This window comes from Muntiacus reevesi, chromosome 1 (genome assembly GCF_963930625.1).
Source record: "Muntiacus reevesi chromosome 1, mMunRee1.1, whole genome shotgun sequence".
NCBI lineage: Eukaryota > Metazoa > Chordata > Mammalia > Artiodactyla > Cervidae > Muntiacus > Muntiacus reevesi.
In genome coordinates this window covers 82407189-82426597 of record NC_089249.1, presented here as the reverse complement: position 1 = coordinate 82426597, position 19409 = coordinate 82407189, and the positions used below count along the sequence as shown (strand labels likewise).

Genomic DNA, 19409 nt, shown 5'->3' with positions numbered 1-19409 from the left:
GGGGAGACTGGTTCAACCCCTGGTCTGGGAAGATCCCACAGTGCAACTAAGCCCATGTGCCACAACTACTGAGCCCAAGTGCCTAAAGCCCATGCTCTACAACGAGAGAAGCCACTGCAGGGGGAAGCGAGGCCACCACAACAAAGATGAGCCTCTGCTTGCTGCAACTAGAGAAAGCACACATGCAATAACAGACACCTGGCACAACCAGAAATAACTAGCTGAGTAAAACCTATTAAACAAAAAGGAAAAATATTTTTAAAAATTAAAAACAGAAAGTACATGGGTTAAGGTTCTTTTACAAAAATGTTAACTGTTTTTCAATTGCTGAATCAGTAAAATATATTTAAACACTTTTGAAAAAGTTTTTTGCAATAGAATGTAATTTTTTTTAAGTATCTTGGCATCTTAATTTTATACTGCATACACTCCTATTTTGCCAGTATCTGAAAAAAGTAAGTAAAGGTAATAGATAAAAATTAAGCTAATTTACTTTAAAACTATAAGGAGGTTAAAAACTATGTGAAAAGGAAACGTTTTCCTTAATGTCAGCCTTAAAAACCCAAACATGTGTTCCTTCCTTTGCCTTCTACCCAATCTGCACCCACAATAAATGGTACCTAATAGCACAAAAAGAAGTCTCTGTTAAAAGAGAATATCAGAATCAAGGGAGGAAAAACCTGCACTACTAAAAACTCATTCACATCTCTGGTTTGAATACTGAAGTATAAATCAAATAACTAATCTGTTCCCAACCAGTGCCTTAGCCAATGCATTACGAGTCACATGATCTAAAAAATGTTTCTCAAAATTGTTAGTATTCCAGAGACAAGAAAGATATAGCCTAAGACTTCATGGACCACCTACCCACACTTCTGCTTCCCAATGGTAAACAGAAATATTAAAAAATAATTAATATGAAAAATTATCAATTACAGAGAAAAAAGGCACCACCACATTAGAACTATTACTTCAACATAACTCAGGGAGTAGAGGATAAACCATATCTCACTCTTCTTTTGATCCAGCATCATTTTAAGATATACATAGTAAAAAATGCAAAGGAACCAGGTCCCCTGAAAGTCTCTGTAGGGCCACCAACAATCTCTAAGTCAAACTCTATAAACACAACTAAAATGATCAAGTATTGTTATTAATGCTAAGGATTACCTTAAAGGAAGCTTAGAAGAGTTAAATAATTATTACCAAAAATCTTTGCAGACATATGTGAAGAAAGACCAAACAAGAACCATAGGGAAACTTAACTAGCAAAAAGACAAAGTAAAAAAAACTCAAAGAAACATGTATGATGTCTCTGGTCCCTAAAATAACCCTAAGAAAAAAAAGTTTGACCATGCAACAAGGAATTCAGACCTGAAAGTCATTTACTATCTTTTCACTGAGCACAGAACATTTCCACCCTGTGTCCCTACATTTACGGCCCTCATATGCAACAGGCTACCAAAAGTCCACAATTGATCTCTTCCTTTTGATACAAAAGGGCAAAAGGAGAAGTGAAGGAAGAAAATGGACTTTCTAATTTAAACATCATGGTTGAACTTGGGATCAATAACTTGGAAGCTACAGGAGAATTCTCCAACATCAAAAAGAAATCTAAAAATTGCAGAAGCAGGCTGCCAAAGGGCAATAAACAAAATAACTGTTCCACCATAAGCAACCATTCTGTATAAATAAATACTATTTTCCGCTTACAGATTTAAGCTGATATTGATCAGCTAATGAAAATGTGGTTAAGAGATTGTCCTTCTGGTGACTGTTGTTTAAAAAACAAAACAAAATAAAGCAACCCCACCTACACTGCTGGAAAAAAAGTTTCTGACATATGCACTAAACTTGTTCACTTCGCCACCTCTTAATAAGAGAAATGCTTTGCAACTTGACTATGGTTATAAAAGTATTTTGCAATGTGTTAGTTTAAAATCTTGTTTATTTACTCCCTAGTTAACAAATAAGTCATTTTACTTCAAGGTCAGGTTTGCCATAATAGCATCTTTCCAATTTTATTCCATCACTCAGCACTTCCTGCAATGGAAGTTTAGCCATTAACTTTATCTCCTTTTCCTTTAAAAGGAAAAAACTAAAAAGATTTTAACATATGATATTGACATGTGGCAAATTAACTTCTTTAAATAGTTCTGTTCCCAGAAACATGGTAGGAAAGACAGTAAATTTCACAGTGATTCAACTGTAATAGCAAAACCGGGGTATTGCAAAATACTGCTGCCTTTCAGAGGCACGAAAAAAATCCATTTAAATTTTAACAAGGGAAGAGCAGTGAAGCCCTCCCACTACTGTATTTTCAAGTTACTCATCCCCACCTCTTCTTTTCTGAAGCTATCAAAGATAAAGATTTCTAAGAAATGGCCAAGGTCAGCAAAGTAAACTAGGATCCCTAAAATGAAATAACTTCCCAGGGAGAAATAACTGTAATGTACTGGAAAGAGGACTGGAACTAGGAATTTCAAAACCCGATCTGTCCAGACCTGTTGCACTACACCCTATTCTAGGTCTGAGACATGACTGGTTAATTTTTTTTTTTTAATGTTCAAGCTCTCACTATAGAAGAGATGTTCACTGAGACACAGCATGAACTGAACTTAAAGAATGGGGACTACCTCGACCCACCTAACAAGATTTCAACTTGGGGTCCCGGATGCTTGCTGTTGGTTGGCAAGATCTATCCTGAAACTCAAACATTACACAAACCTCAGCGTTCAGCAGCTTATGACACTAGAGGCACCTCTTAATAATAAACTCAACTTTCAAAGGATAGCCCCCTCGGGGGGGAATACAGGTTTGTTTGTTTTTAAGAAACTGAATATAAATTCAAAGATTTTGAAACTTTAAAATCTAAACGTTTGGAAGTAACATCTCAGCTAAACGGCAACGCGGTCCAGCGTTTATAAGCCCAAACTACTTTTAAAGTAAAATGAGCCACTCTGCCCACAGTTAACTCGGCATCAAGCAGGTCCACAGCGGGCAGAGTGGACAGACCACAACGCACAGCAGAACGCCGCCACCAGAGTGGAGGCGGGCCAGCCCCGCGCGGACTGGCGCTCCGACAGACCTCCGGGCAAGGAATCCCCAACTACCACCCACCTGCTCCCTCCCCCGACCTCGGGTCTCCCCCGTTTCCCCCGGGTCGGGCCCCTCCCCCAGGTTCCCCCCTCCCCCACCGCCCCAGAGCCGCCCCCGCGCGTCCCAGCGCCCTCCGCCCCAACTACGGCCCCTCAGCCCCGGGTCTCCCCAGCTGCCAACCCCTTCAGCCCCTCCTCCTTTACAGGCAACCCAGTCCTCCGTCTCCTCACCGGGGTTAGCAGTAGTCGCCGCCATGGCCGTAGATGCCACTGCCGCCGCACCACCCCCCCCCCAGTGGGAGGAGCCGCCGCCACGGAACCGGGGGGGAGGGGGAGGGAAGAGCCACTCCCCAGACGCGGCGCCGCACTGCCGCCACCGCTACCGCGGAATCCAAGATGGCGGCTGCGGCAACCCCCACCGTCCCCAGCCCCTACCGCGGAGAGACCCCACCTCTAGGGCGGGGTCAGCCTCAAAGCCAGCCTCTTCGGGAAAACTGACCAATGAAATCCAAAATCTATCAGAGGGCGGGCTGGCCGCTGAGCCGCCAGCCCGTCCTGTGGAGGAGGGTGGGCGAGAAAGAAGTCCAGCTGTCTCCCTAATCCCGCCCTTCTGAGTTAGAGGTCAGTGATCGTGTGACGTCAATGAAAAACAATTTTACTAAAAAGCTTCCCTGGGTGGCGGATTCGCCTGGTTGGCCGTTCTGCATAAGTTTTGTTTTGTAAATATTTTTTAGGTACTCTGAATGCGTAAAGTTCACTTAGTGATTTGTAGTCTTTTCTAGTTTTTTCCTCTTTTAAGGATCTTTGTCCCTGACAATAAAAGTTCAGTAAGTTTTGAATCTCTGCAGGAGACCTAGGTTCAATCCTTGGCTGGGGAAGATCCCCTGGAGAGGGAACTGGCAACCCACTCCAGTATTCTTGTCTGGGAAATTCCACGGAGAGAGAGATGTGGGCTACTGTCAATGGGGTCGCAAGGAGTCGGACACGACTTAGCGACTAAACCACCACCATAGAACTGGTAGTGTGAGACGATCTGGGCGATTATGGTCTGGTACCGACAGCCAAAACAGGAGGCAGTGTGAAGCAGATTAGATATAACTTTCTTTGATCAACAACAGGGACAGTGAAAGGTTTTTAGTAGAGAATTAATGACTGCGCAGATTTATTTTCTAATGATAGGAAGCATTGAGCACTTTGAGCTAGACACAGTTCAAACTGCTTTATAAGTATCTACTCATTTAATTTCACATAGCTTTCACAAATTGTCTAGTGTAAATTTAATTCTAGTTTTAACAGAAATCCCATTATGCTATTGAGCGTCTTTGAATTCTTATAGGTTGTGTATATACTGCAAAGATTACATAGACCCATTTCTCTCATTTAGTTATCAGCATAGTTTATCTCGACCAAGATAGCTTAACATAATTTGTATATTATTGTTTATATTTGTTAAAATTAAAATTTTCTTTGTTACCACTTTGTTGTGTTTTATTTCCAACTCACCCAAAACAGAAAAATCATTCATTCAAAAGAAATTCACTGACACATAAGAAGTAGTGGTGAAAAAAGGTAACAAGTACGTCAAAATTGCATAGTAATGGTAACTAGCTATTAAAGAAGACTGCAGTGCAATTATAGACTATAAATTATTGTGTGGCTTTAAATGTGGTAAGGTTCACCCAAGCAGCAATAAAAAAAAAGAGTGACTAGGAAGTACAATTACAAATACCTAAATATTGGATTTTATTGGGTTAGCACAGATTTGTCCTTTCCCCACTACTCCCTGACTATTAGGAAATTTCATCAGTGACTTGGAAAGCCAACAAAGCTTTTAAGTCAATTTAAGTCAAATACATAACCCCATTGCCAAGAAATGTATTTTTCTGGAATAAATACAAAGTAATGTTTTCCAGAATGACACAGATGTTTTCACCCATAAAAAAAGATCAAGTTACATCCCTCATTTTTAAAAAATGGTAAATGCCACTTTGTTTCAGACAAACTTTTGCAACTAGCTACAAAGTTAATGTTCTGCAGGGAGAAAGTATAAGGGACTTTTTGCAAACTCGCTAAGCAAATACACAAAATCATAGTATATACAACATGAAAGGGCACTATCTGCCCTGGACTTGCTAAACAGATGTTTATCTTACAAGTGGACATAAATGATATACACAATATGAATCATTTCACAGCATATATGCAGTACACAAGGGAAAATGCCCAGAAACTTCTTATTTAGTATGTCATTAAAAATTCAAGTTACAGAAAAAGTGAAATACAAAAAATTTTGTGAGGCATGAGAAAAATCTGTAAAACGTAGGTTGTGATCAAAACTGATGGAGTTGTAGCTAATAATAACAAAAATATTATCTCTACAATAAGCAAAATGTCAGTCCAATTTGTGTTTTATTCAGAGAACAGTTCGTAGTCAAATGACATTTCTCCTGATTCTGATTCAACATAAAACAAACCAGTGAAAACTATAAATTTATTACTATACATATAGTAATAGCAAGCCAGTAAGGATAATCTTTGAGAAGAAACTAGCAAATGTTAGAAGACTGCTTTTAAAGTGTGGAGGCCAGGAATGGGGAAGCTGCTCTCATAGTTTCTAAATAAGGACTGGAGGACTCCTGGTAGTGGTCCATTAGTTAAGAATCCACCTGCCAATGCAGGGGACACAGGTTCAATCCCTGGTCCAGGAAGACTCTAAATCAATTAAGCCCGTGTGCAACTAAGCCCATGTGCCACAACTACTGTGCCTGCACTCTAGAGCCCAGGAGAAGCCACTGCAATGAGAAACTCAAGTACCACAACTAGAGAGTACCCCCCACTTGCTGAAACTAGAAAAAGCCTGCACTGCAAAAAAGACCCAGCACAGCCATAAATGTATAAATAAGTAAATAAAGCAAAATAAATAAGGGCTGGAGTAAAAACCACTTCTTTACAGATAATACTAACAAAAAAAGCTATTTTAATTTTTCTAAGTAGGCTTATCTGAGCAACATTTTCATTATTTTTATTAATCTTCAATTATTACTTCAAATTCTAAATGCCATGATTTTTAATGTTAAGAACAAGTATCAGGATTTTTGGAAGAAAATAAAACTTTTAAGCAAATGCCTTTACTACCAAGAGTTTATTATTTCCCAACAATGCATGATAATTTTCTTTCTTTTTTTTTTAAATTTTCTTTCTTTATCAGAGAAAAAAATGGATGACACATTATTAAACATATTTTAAACCACATCCAACTGTTGCAACTGAACAGAAAAAAATGCTTTTCAGAGCTGAATGCAACCCATGTGAATTGAATACAACTCCTATTCTCTCCCAAGTTGAAATCTTCAACTTTTGAGGTTGCCATTTACTCTTCCACTTAGGATCTAACACTACTAAAAGCTGTCTTTAATTAGAAGCTCCCAATGATGCTAGATGGCTTCCCTGGTGGCTCAGTGATAGAGAATCTGCCTGCAACACAGGAGATGTGGTTTCAGTCTCCAGGTTGGAAACATTCCCTGGAGAAGGAAATGGCAAACACCCACCCCCCCCCCGCCCCCACCCCAGTATTCTTGCGTGGGAAATCCCATAGACAGAGAAACCTGGTGGGCTATAGCCCCTGGAATCACAAAAGAGTCAAAAACAGCTTAGTGACTAAACCAAACAAATATGGTGCTAGATCTCTCTTAGATTCAAGTGTTCAGAATTATCTGGTAGTCACCAAACACTCATTGCCGTATCTGATAAGCTCATTGTGCCTTTAGATTTTCTAATTTTAGTAGAAATAAAAATTAAGAAGTTGATTGTGAAACCTGACCTATTACATGTGTTTTCAGCTTTCCAATATGAAAGAATTAACACTACCACTATTAATTTTTTAATTATCACAAGTTCTGGGCTAAGTTTGTGGTAAGCCAGTTTTTAAATTACTTAAAATGGTGGTCTGCAGATGCATCAGTTTTATTGTCTCTCCAGATAGAGTTGTCAGATTTAGCTAATGAAACTACAAGATGGCAAGTCAATTTGAATTTCAGATCAACAACAAATAATTTTTTAGTATCAATATGTTCCAAATATTTCATATGACATATTTATACTTTAAAATATTCCTCTTTATCTGGAAACCCTACTTCTGGATATTAAAATTTGTAAGATCTCTCATCCAGATTAGTTGGGGGAGAGGAGAGACTATTAATAAGAAATAAGAAAGCCACTTAGGTGGATTATACTTTTGCAGAAATCCATGAGAGAAATTATAAGGACTTGAAAATTTTCTCCAGAGGAGTTGTTACTGTGTCACATACGCAATACTTTGTTGGGTCTATTTGACTCCTAGCACTTATAACTGTGTCTAGAACATGTCAGGAACCCAGTAAACATTTGTCAAAGAATGAAAAGTCTCAACTAATTCATTACATTTTTCATCTTTTCAAGCATTCAACATATATTAGTTCAAAACATGTGGGGCTCTCTGGCCTAGATAACCCTAACCCACTCACATATATACATCTTATCCTCTTAGCACACCCGTAGTACAGGTATCAATTTAGGTATCATTTCTGAAAGCCAGAACCCCAGTTTTCCTCTATTGATGTTGCTCTTCCATTACCTACCATTCTCTGCTCATCTGTTATCACACAAGTATTACAAAATCACTCACCTAGCACCAGACATCCTGGAGTCCGAAGTCAAATGGGCCTTAGGAAACATTACTATGAAAAAAGCTAGTGGAGGTGATGGAATTCCAGCTGAAATATTTCAAGCCATAAAAGATGTTGCTGTTAAAGTGGTGCACTCAGGATGCTGCTTATTTGGAAAACTCAGCAGGGGCCACAGGTCTGGAAAAGGGCAGTTTTCATTCCAATCCCAAAGAAAGGCAATGCCAAAGAATGTTCAAACTACTGCACAACTGCACTTATCTCACATACTAGCAAAGCAATGCTCAAAATTCTCCAAGTGAGACTTCAAAAGTACACGAATTGAGAACTCCCAAATGTTTAAGCTGGATTTAGAAAAGGCAGAGGAACCAGAGATCAAATTGCCAACATCCATTGGATCATCGAAAAAGCAAGAGAGTTCCAGAAAAACATCCACTTCTGCTTTATTGACTATGCCACAAACTGTGGAAAATTCTTCAAGTGATGGGAATACCAGCCCACCTTATCTGTCTCCTCAGAAATCTGTATCCAGGTCACAAAGCAACAGTTACAACTGGACATGAAAAAATGGACTGCTTCTAAATTGGAAAAAGAGTACATTAAGGCTGTCACCCTGCCTATTTAACCTAATGGCAGAGTACATCATGCAAAATGCCAGACTGGATGAAGCACAAACTGGAATCAAGATTGCTGGGAGAAATATTAATAACCTCAAATACACAGATGACACCACCCATGTGGCAGAAAGCAAAGAGGAACTAAGGAGTCTCTTGATGAAAGTGAAAGAGGGGAGTGAAAAAGCTTGTTTAAAACTCAACATTCAAAAAACTAGGATCATGGCATCTAGTTCCATCACTTCATGGTAAACAGATGGGGAAACAATGGAAACAGTGACAGACTTTATTTTCTTGGGCTCCAAAATCACTGCAGATGGTGACTGCAGTCATGAAATTAAAAGACATTTGCTCCTTGGAAGAAAAGCTATGAACAACCTAGACAGCATATCAAAAAGCAGAGACATTCCTTTGCTGACAAATGTCTGTCTAGTCAAAGCTATGGTATTTCCAGTAGTCATGTATGGATGTGAGAGTTGAACTATAAAGAAAGCTGACTGCCAAAGAACTTTTGAACTGTGGTGCTGGAGAAGACTCTTGAGACTCACTTGGACTGCCAGGAGATCAAACCAGTCCATCCTAAAGGAAATCAGTCCAAATATTCATTGGCAGGACTGATGCTAAAGCTGAAACTCCAATACTTTGGTCACCTGATGTGAAGCACTGACTCATTGGAAAAGACCCTGATGCTGGGGAAGATTGAAGGCAGGAGGAGAAGGGAATGACAGAGGATGATATGGTTGGATGGCATCACTGACTGGGTGGATATGAGTTTGAGCAAGTTCTGGCAGTTGGTGATGGACAGGAAAGCCTAGCATGCCGCAATCCATGGGATCACAAATAGTCGGATACAAATGAGCAACTGAACTGACATAAGTCAATGAAACAAAAGAAAATGATTGCTATGACCACTGTTATGAGAGAATAATCAACAATGCCTACCATGTAATTGTTATGGAATGAAAGAAGGCTGTGATGTCAAAGAAGGCTTTTGAATGATATTGATGACAGAGACAGATGCCAACTGCAATTTCAGATTTGTCCAGTTGAAGTTTGTTTGGATTGGTTGGTGTGAAAACCAGATTATAATGCTTATTAAACAAGTGGAAGCATAGGCGGTGGTGGTTTAGTTGCTAAGTTGTGTCCAACTCCTGTGATCCCATAGACTATAGCTCATCAGGCTCCTCTGTCCACGGGATTTCCCAGGCAAGAATACTGGAGTGGATTGCCATTTTCTTCTCCAGGAGATCTTCTCAACCCAGGGGTCAAACCTGGGTCTCCTGCATCTCCTGCATTTGCAGGTGGATTCTTTACCCCTGAGCCACCAGGGAAGCCCTGGAATCATAGAACATCAGCCCAAAAGAGAAGACGGGACCTAGACCTACATTTGTGCAAGAGACTTGTGGTTTTAGGAATGATAGCACAAAAACTAAAAAAGATAAGAAAAAGAAAACCTCAAGATATGCCTGTTTCAGACCCATCACAAGCACTGAAGTCGAAACTATAATCAGAAATCTTCCAGCAAACAAAAGCCCAGGACCAGACGGCTTCACAGCTGAATTCTACCAAAAATTTAGAGAAGAGCTAACACCTATCTTACTCAAACTCTTCCATAAAATTGCAGAGGAATTCCAAACTCATTCTATGAGGCCACCATCACCCTTATACCAAAACCAGACAAAGATGCCTCAAAAAAAGAAAACAACAGGCCAATATCACTGATGAACATAGATGCAAAAATCCTTAACAAAATTCTAGCAAACAGAATCCAACAACATATTAAAAAGATCATATATCATGATCAAGTGGGCGTTATCCCAGGGATGCAAGGATTCCTCAACATTTGCAAATCAATCAATGTGATATACCATATTAGCATATTGAAAGATAAAAACCATATGATTATCTCAATAGATGCAGAGAAAGCATTTGACAAAATTTAACATTATTTATGATTTAAAAAAAAAAAAAAAAAAACCTCTCCAGAAAGCAGGAATGGAAGGAAAATATCTCAACATAATAAAAGCCATATATGATAAACCCACAGCAAACATTATCCTCAATGGTGAAAAATTGAAAGCATTTCCCCTAAAGTCAGGAACAAGACAAGGGTACTCACTCTCACCACTACTATTCAACATAGTTTTGGAAGTTTTAGCTACAGCAATCACAGAAGAAAAAGAAATAAAAGGAATCCAGATTGGAAAAGAAAAAGTAAAACTCTCACTGTTTGCAGATGACATGATCCTCTACATAGAAAACCCTAAAGATTCTGCCAGAAAATTACTAGAGCTGATCAATGAATATAGTAAAGTTGCAGGATATAAAATTAACACACAGAAATCCCTTGTATTCCTATACACTAACAATGAGAAAATAAAAACAGAAATTAAGGAAACAATTCCATTCACCATTGCAATGAAAAGAATAAAATACTTTGAAATAAATCTACCTAAAGAAACAAAAGACCTATATATAGAAAACTATAAAACACTGATGAAAGCAATCAAAGAGGACACAAATAGATGGAGAAATATACCGTGTTCATGGATCAGAAGAATCAATACAGTGAAAGTGAGTATACTACCCAAAGCAATCTATAGATTCAATGCAATCCCTATCAAGCTACCAATGGTATTTTTCTGAGAACTAGAACAGATAATTTCACAATTTATATGGAAATACAAAAAACCTCGAATAGCCAAAGCAATCTTGAGAAACGAGAATGGAACTGGAGGAATCAACCTGCCTGACTTCAGACTACTACAAAGCTACAGTCATCAAGACAGTATGGTACTGGCACAAAGACAGAAATACAGATCAATGGAACAAAATAGAAAACCCAGAGATAAATCCACCTACCTATGGACACCTTATCTTTGACAAAGGAGGTAAGAATATACAATGGAGAAAAGACAATCTCTTCAGCAAGTGGTGCTTGGAAAACTGGTCAACCACTTGTAAAATAATGAAACTAGAACACTTTCTAACACCATACACAAAAATAAATTCAAAATGGATTAAAAATCTAAATGTAAGACCAGAAACTATAAAACTTCTAGAGGAAAACATAGGCAAAACACTCTCCAACATAAATCACAGCAGGATCCTCTATGACCTACCTCCCAGAGTAAAGGAAATAAAAGCAAAAATAAATAAATGGGACCTAATTAAACTTAAAAGCTTTAGCACAATGAAGGAAACTATAAGCAAAGTGAAAAGACAGGCTTCAGAATGGGAGAAAATAACAGCAAATGAAGCGATTGACATAGAATTAATCTCAAAAATATACAAGCAACTCCTGCAGCTCAATTTCAGAAAAATAAATGACCCAATCAAAAAATGGGCCAAAGAACTAAACAGACAGTTCTCCAAAGAGACATATAGATCATTAACAAACACAGGAAAAGATGCTCAACATCACTCATTACCAGAGAAATGCAAATCAAAATCACAATGAGGTACCATCTCATGCTAGTCAGAATGGCTGCTATCCAAAAATTTACAAACAATAAATGCTGGAGAGGGTGTGGAGAAAAGGGAATCCTCTTACACTCTCGGTGGGAATGCAAACTAGTACAGCCACTATGGAGAACAGTGTGGATATTCCTTAAAAAACTGGAAATAGTACTGCCATATGACCCAACAGTCCCACTGCTGGGCATACACACTGAGGAAACCAGAATTGAAAAAGACATGTGTACCCCAATGTTCATTGCAGCATTGGTTATTTACAATAACCAGGACATGGAAGCAACCTAGATGTCCATCAGCAGATGAATGGATAAAAAACCTGTAGTATATATACACAATGGAATATTACTCAGCTGTTAAAAAGAATGCATTTGAATCATTTCTAATGAGATGGATGAAACTGGAATGAAGTTATTATTATACAGAGTGAAGTAAGTCAGAAAGTAAAACACCAATACAGTATACTAACACCTACATATGGAATTTAGAAAGATGGTAACGATGACCCTATATGCAAGAGAGCAAAAGAGACACAGATGTAAAGAACAGTCTTCTGGACTCTGTGGAAGAAGGTGAGGGTGGGATGATTTGAGAGAATAGCATTGAAACATGTATATTATCATATGTGAAACAGATCGCCAGTCCAGGTTTGATGCATGAGACAGGGTGCTCAGGGATGGTGCACTGGGGTGACCCTGAGGGATGGGATGAAGGGAGGTGGGAGGGTGGTTCAGGATGGGGAACACATGTATACCCATGGCTGATTCATGTCAGTGTATGGCAAAAACCACTACAACATTGTAAAGTAATTAGCCTCCATTAAAATAAATAAATTAAAAACAACAACAACAACAACAAAAAAGATATGCCTGTTTCAATCACATGTAAATCAATGAAGTTAGAACACTCCTTCACAGACTACACAAAAATAAACCTAAGATGACTTAAAGACAAATGCAAGACATGACAGCATAAAACTTCTAGAAGAGAACATAGGCAAAACATTCTGTCATGTAAACCGTAGCAATGTTTTCTTAGGTCAGTCTTCCAAGGCAATAGAAACAAGAATAAATAATTAGGACCTAATCAAACTTATAGGCTTTCATACAGCAAAGGAAATCATAAGCAAAGTGAAACGACAACCCACAGAATGGAAGAAAAATTTGTAAACAGCACAATCAATGAGGGCTTAATTTCTAAAATACACAAACAGCTTATACAACTCAATAATAACAAAAAAGATTCAAAATGGGAAGAAGACCTAAATACACATTTCTCCAAAGAAGATGGAGATGGCCAATAGTCACATGAAGAGATGTTCAACTTCACTAATTATTAAAGAAATGCAAATCAAAACTACAATGAGGTACCACCTCAAACTGGTCAGAATGGCCATCTAATTAAAAAGTCTACAAATAATAAATGCTAGAGAGGGTATGGAGAAAAGGAAACCCTCCTACACTGTTGGTGGGAATGTAAATTGGTACAGTCACTATGGAAAATGGGATAAAAGTGAAGCTGCTCAATCGTATCCGACTCTTTGTGACCCCATGGACTGTAGCCCACCAGGTTTCTCCGTCCATGGGATTTTCCAGGCAAGAGTACTGGAGTGGGTTGCCATTTCCTTCTCCAGGGGATCTTCCCAACTCAGAGATCAAATCCAGACCTCCCGCATTGTTGGCAGACTCTTTACCCTCTGAACACCATGGAAGCCCCGGAAAATGGTACAGAGGTTCTTTAAAAAACTAGGAATAGTGTTGCCATATGACCTAGCAATCCCACTCCTGGGTATATATCCAGACAAAATTATCATTTGAAAAGATCCATGCATCCCAATGTTCATAGCAGCACTATATACAATAGCCAAAACAGAAGCAAGTAAAGTCCATCAATAGATGAATGGATAGAGAACATGTGGTATATACATCTACTACTGAATACTAACCAGTCATAAAAAAGGATAAAACAATGCCTTTTGGACCTAGAGATTATCATACTAAGTGAGGTAATTTAGAAGGATAAAGACAAATATCATACGATAACACATAGATGTGGAATCTAAAATATGATACAAATGAACTTATTTACAAAACAGAGACATAGAAAACAAACTTACGGTTACCAAAGGAAAAGGGGGGAGGGATAGATTACGAGTTTGAGAATAACAGATATAAAGTACTATATGTAAAATAAGCAACAAGGTCCCACTATAGTCGCTGTATAGCACAGGGGTCTATTGATGTATTCAATATCTTGTAATAAACCATATTGGAAAATAATGCATATATGTGTGTGTGTAAACAGAGTCACTTTGCTGTGCACCAGAAACTAACACAATATCGTAAATCAAATTTTTTTTAATGCCTGTTTCAGATTATGGAAGAAAGAAGATGCAACATGGAAAGAGTAAGGCAATGGAAGCCAAAGGAGTTTCAAGATAAGTTTGGGCAAAACATTGTATGTTCAGAGATAAGAATGAAGAAATCTAAGAAAAGTAGAAGGAAGGAAAATCATAGTTCAAGTGAATGAGAAGTGAATGCTGCTGCTGCTGCTGCTGCTAAGTTGCTTCAGTCATGTCCGACTCTGTGCGACCCCATAGACGGCAGCCCAACAGGCTCCCCTGTCCCTGGGATTCTCCAAGCAAGAACACTGGAGTGGGTTACCATTTCCTTCTCCAATGCATGAAAGTGAAAAGTGAAAGTGAAGTCGCTCAGTCCTACTCTTAGCGACCCCATGGACTGCAGCCTACCAGTCTCCTCCGTCCATGGAATTCTCCAGACAAGAACACTGGAGTGGGTTACCATTTCCTTCTCCAATGCATGAAAATGAAAAGTGAAAGTGAAGTTGCTCAGTCGTGTCTGATTCTTAGCGATCCCATGGACGGCAGCCTACCAGGCTCCTCTGTCCACGTGATTTTCCAGGCGAGAGTACTGGAGTGGGTCGCCAGTGCCTTCCCAGAAAATGAGGAAATACTGGCAGGTAGTTAGCATATACCACTTTCTCAAGAAATATGACAATTAAGAGAAAATAATCAAACATTAGTTGGGGTGAGACATAAAGATCAGAAATATAAAAATATGTTTATAGACTGAGCTTACAGAAGGGGGCAAATTAAAAATGCAATAAAATATATGCTCAGGAAAATTAAGACTGGTCCTAGCCAGACCAAAGAGATAGGTTAGGGCTTTTTGTGGAAGTATTTATTCCCAGAAAAATCAAGGCACTTTTTTACTGAAAATGATTAGACATTTTGAACTGAAGTAAGAGAAATTGACAAGTCATATGCCATGACTTTGATTCTCAATGAGAAATAACAATGGAAACTTCCATTGAGAATAAGAAGTAGAAATGGTGTTGGTTGGAGCTGTACAGCTATAGGTAATTGGTTCGGAAGTGTATGAATAAAGAAAGTGTGATAAAAGGATTGTGAAATGCCCTGAGGTCCCAAAGTGGGAAGTTATAAATTCTCATGAAACTATGGAGAACTGTTATTACTTTCTCTGCCAATACTCAGAAGCCTGAGGAAAGAAAATGAACAGAGTAGTTTACCCAGAATTGGAGAAATGACTGACAGATCAGTATCTTGGGTGGTGGTTCAGTGATTAAGAACCTGTCTTGCAATGTAGGGAACACGGGTTCAATCCCTGGTCCAGGAAAATTACTCATGCCTCAAAGCAACTAAGCCCATGTGCCATAGCTACTAAGCCTGAGCTGTGAAGCCCCCGAGTCATTACTACTGAAGCCTGGTCACCCTAGGCCCGGTGCTCCAGAACAAGAGAATCCACCACAATGAGAAGCCTGTGCATTGCAACCAGAGAGTAGCCCCCACTTGCTGCAACCAGAGGAAAGCCCACACAGCAATGAAGACCCAGCCAAAAATAAATAAATATTTTTAAATAAATAAATAAAAGTGTGTGGGAGGGGTGAGACTGCTCAGGGAAATAAGAGAAGCCCAAAAGAAAAGAGGTTGAATTCTCAAAGCTAATGTTGATAAAGAGGAGATTCAAAAGTGAGGGAGTGAGAGAGGCAGAGGATAGGAACTGGGAACAGCACAAATCACACAAAAGGATTTTATTTTGTTTTTTTATTTTTATTTACAAAAAAGGATTTTAATACACCTATATTTAATACACCTGTATTTGTGTATATATATTCATATATTCTATAAATATTCTTCATGTATTCTACAAATATTCTTTCAATAAGTAAAAGATGAATAGCCCAGTCAAAAGAAGAGAAAGGATAGATTACAGAAAATCTACAAAAGATGTACAAATAACAGAAATTCAAATATCATAGTATTTACAGAAATGCAAGTTTTTAAGAAACTATTATTTTTGCCTATTAACTAGACAAGCATTTCAAAGACTGAAAGTAACCTATATTCGTGATATGGTTAAAAAAACAGAAATGAAGTATAAATTGCTATAACCTTTTTAGTGTGTAATTTGGCAATACCTAATAATATTCTAAATGTTAATATCCTGTAATGCAGCATTTATATTCCCAATATTTTGAGGAATTTATCCCACAAAACATTTCTACAAGTGCCCAGAGAAATATGTACAAGGGTATCCAATGCAATGTTGGTATAATAATAAGAAATTAGAAACAATCCAAATGCCCACTTCATGTATTTATATAATGGAGTACTTGGGTGCTCAGTAGCCATTTAAAAAATTGAAGTGGATTTATATGTACTAAAATGTAAAGAGGTTCAAGATTCATTGCTAAATGAAAAAACATAAAATCATTATTTTGTAAATAATAATAAATTATGGTAAATAAAGAAATTGAACATACACATCCTATACAAGATTTTTTTTATAGAACCAAATAAAACAACAGAGGAACTGTTACTAAATTTTGCATGAAGTATATGTTCATGTGTAATAACTTCCCTGGTAGCTCAGGGTTAAAGAAACCACCTGCAATTCAGGAGATGGAAAATCCCCTGGAGAGGGAAATGGCAACCTACTCCAGCATTCTTGCCTGGAAAACCCCATGGACAGAGGAGTCTGGCAGGTTACAGTCCATGGGGTCACTAAATGAAATAGTTTTTTACTTTTCTGATCCAAAATTCTAAGAAAATTCTTTTTGAGGAAAAGGGGAGGTTTTAGAGATTCACTGATCTTGTTGTCAGTGAGTGAGTGAGTGAAAGTCGCTCAGTTGTGTACAACTCTTGGCAATACCATGTATTGTAGCCCACCAGGCTCCTCTGTCCATGGAATTTTCCAGGCATGAATGCTGGACTGGTTTGCCATTCCCTTCTCCAGGGAATCTTCCCAACCCCAGGGATCTGACCCAGGTCTCCTGCATTGCAGACAGATTCTTTACCACCTGAGCCACCAGGGAAGCCCAATCTTGTTGGCAAGTAAGTCTCAAACTTGATCATACATCACAGTCAGCTAGAAAAGCTGGTTAAGACATAGGTGCCAGGACTTCCCCAGTGGTCCAGTGGTTAAGAATCTGCCTTGCAATGCAAGGTATATGAGTTCAGTCCCTGGTCAGGGAACTAAGATCTCACATACCTTGGGGGCAACTAAGCCTGCATGCTGCAACTAAGAACCAAGCAACCAAATAAATAAATATTAAAAAAAAAAAAATGTGCCAACACCTCCAACATTCCTGATTTATTAAGGCTGGAATGGGGATTCAAGAATTGCCATTTCTAACAATTTATTGGGTGATGCTACTAATGCAGAGAATCATTGCACAGACCAAAAAAGCTGGCTACTGACTCAGCCTCTACCACCCACATGATCTGACTTAGCCGATACTACTTGAGCTATTAACCTTGGCTGCCCCAGCCCTAGCAGAGTTGTGGAAATATACTTCTACTGAACTAGGCTCCAATTTAATCTAGTGGGATCATTTTCTCACTCACTATGGGAGTGTCTGAAACTTGATCCTGTTTTAGTTGAACTATTCATGAAGCTTCTGAGTTCAGTGTGGGAGTGGGGAAGGGGAGAGAGTCACAACCACTCTCCTTTTTAAAGAAGGGGTTGATGAAAAGAGGAGAGGCTGCCAAGAGATGTGCTTGAGTAGGAGGAGACTGTCCTGCCAACATCCAGCCTTGGATATCACTCTCTCAAAAGGTAAATAAATACTCATATGGCCCTCCCTGGTAAAGTTTTTATGGGAATAATTCCAACAATTCTTCTGAGTTTAATAACACTTTTCTGCAAGCTTGGGGAACACTGGGGAAATAAAGAGCTTTTTTTTTTTCATTAGTGTTTCTTTTGAAAAGTGAAACATATCTTAAAGGGGATATCTTGGGGATAATCTTATTTTGGGGCGGGGGATCCTCTGTTAGTCCTATTAACTAGAGGATGTCTTTGATTTTAGAGATTATAGTAAGAAAGCTTCATTATCGTATTTCTTCACAATCACCTTTCCTTTCAGACTAAACTTACGGCCAGGAAAAAATCTGGGTCTTTTTACATTTAGTTTTTTTTTTTTTTTAAGAAACATGCAACACTACAGATGGGAAAAATTAAGTGACTTGAGAACACAAGGAAAGGAAATGGTGATTGATCTTTCTGGAAAGTGTTAAGTGAAAGAGGAACTGACATTGCTACAGATTTGTGAATAAGTACTGTTGTTCTGTTGCCCACTTCAGCAGGACCTAGTTTTACACAAGACAGTAGATGCATGCCCTCTTTTTCCCTACTCTAGGGAGCAGTGCTACTAGTCAACTCAAACAAAACAGGAACCTTAAGAGTCACTGTAAAAGATTCTAGGGCAGGTCGTCTGTCTGGAAAACAGATTTTGAGTTTTATCTGCCATTTGTACTTGTCAAGAAAAGCCACCTTATCCAGGAGATTTCAGAAGAATGTATGCGGTGCTAAGTTGCTTCAGTCGTGTCCAACTCTGTGCAACGCTATGGACTGTACCCCATCAGACTCTTCTGTCCATGGAGATTCTCCAGGCCAGAATACTGGAGTGGGTTGACATGCCCTCCTCCCGGGGATCTTCCTGACCCAAGAATGGAGCCCACATCTGCTATGTCTCCTGCATTGGCAGGCGAGTTCTTTACCACTAGTGCCACCCGGGAAGCCCTATGGAAACTAAGTCTCCAATATACAAGTCTCCAATAATTTCTTGTGATTTTTTTTTTTCCATTCTAAAAACTTTAAACCTAATTTTGTATTAAAAATCTTGTAGTGACTAAACAGGGCTTCCCAGGTGGCACTAGTGGTAAAGAACCCACTAGCCAGTGCAGGAGACATAAGAGACGTGGGTTTCATGGGTCAGGAAGATCCCCTGGAGAAGGGAATGGCTACCCACTGCAGTAGAGAATCCCATAGACAGTGGAGCCTGGTAGGCTACTGTCCAGGGTCGCAAAGAATTGAACACGACTGAAGCGACTTAACACAGGCGGCATCAGTGGCTAAACAACCACATTCTTTTCTTAACGACAGATCTCCAATTTGTGTAAACTTCAGGCCCTATAAAACCTGGATCAGATCCTTACATCTCAAAATAAGAGCCAAGAACCAAAACATTATCACCCTATTTCCTTTCTCTTTTCAGCAATAATGTGTTTTACTTTTTTTGTT

The 19409-nt window shown here is 38.8% G+C and overlaps 1 protein-coding gene across 2 annotated transcripts in view; it reads right to left on the bottom strand.

Moving 5' to 3' along the window:
* Positions 1-3490, bottom strand: part of ARNT (aryl hydrocarbon receptor nuclear translocator) — a 68907-nt gene extending 65417 nt beyond the window's left edge. Inside the window, exon 1 of one of the 2 annotated variants that reach the window (XM_065904746.1) lies at positions 3330-3490. In XM_065904746.1, coding sequence (XP_065760818.1) covers positions 3330-3354 — 25 coding nt within the window. In that variant the 5' untranslated portion in view covers positions 3355-3490. Of the gene's footprint in view, positions 1-2646; positions 2685-3329 lie in introns of those variants that run through there. The other variant, XM_065904755.1, reaches the window with a different exon arrangement.
* Between the last annotated feature and the right edge of the window lie 15919 nt (positions 3491-19409).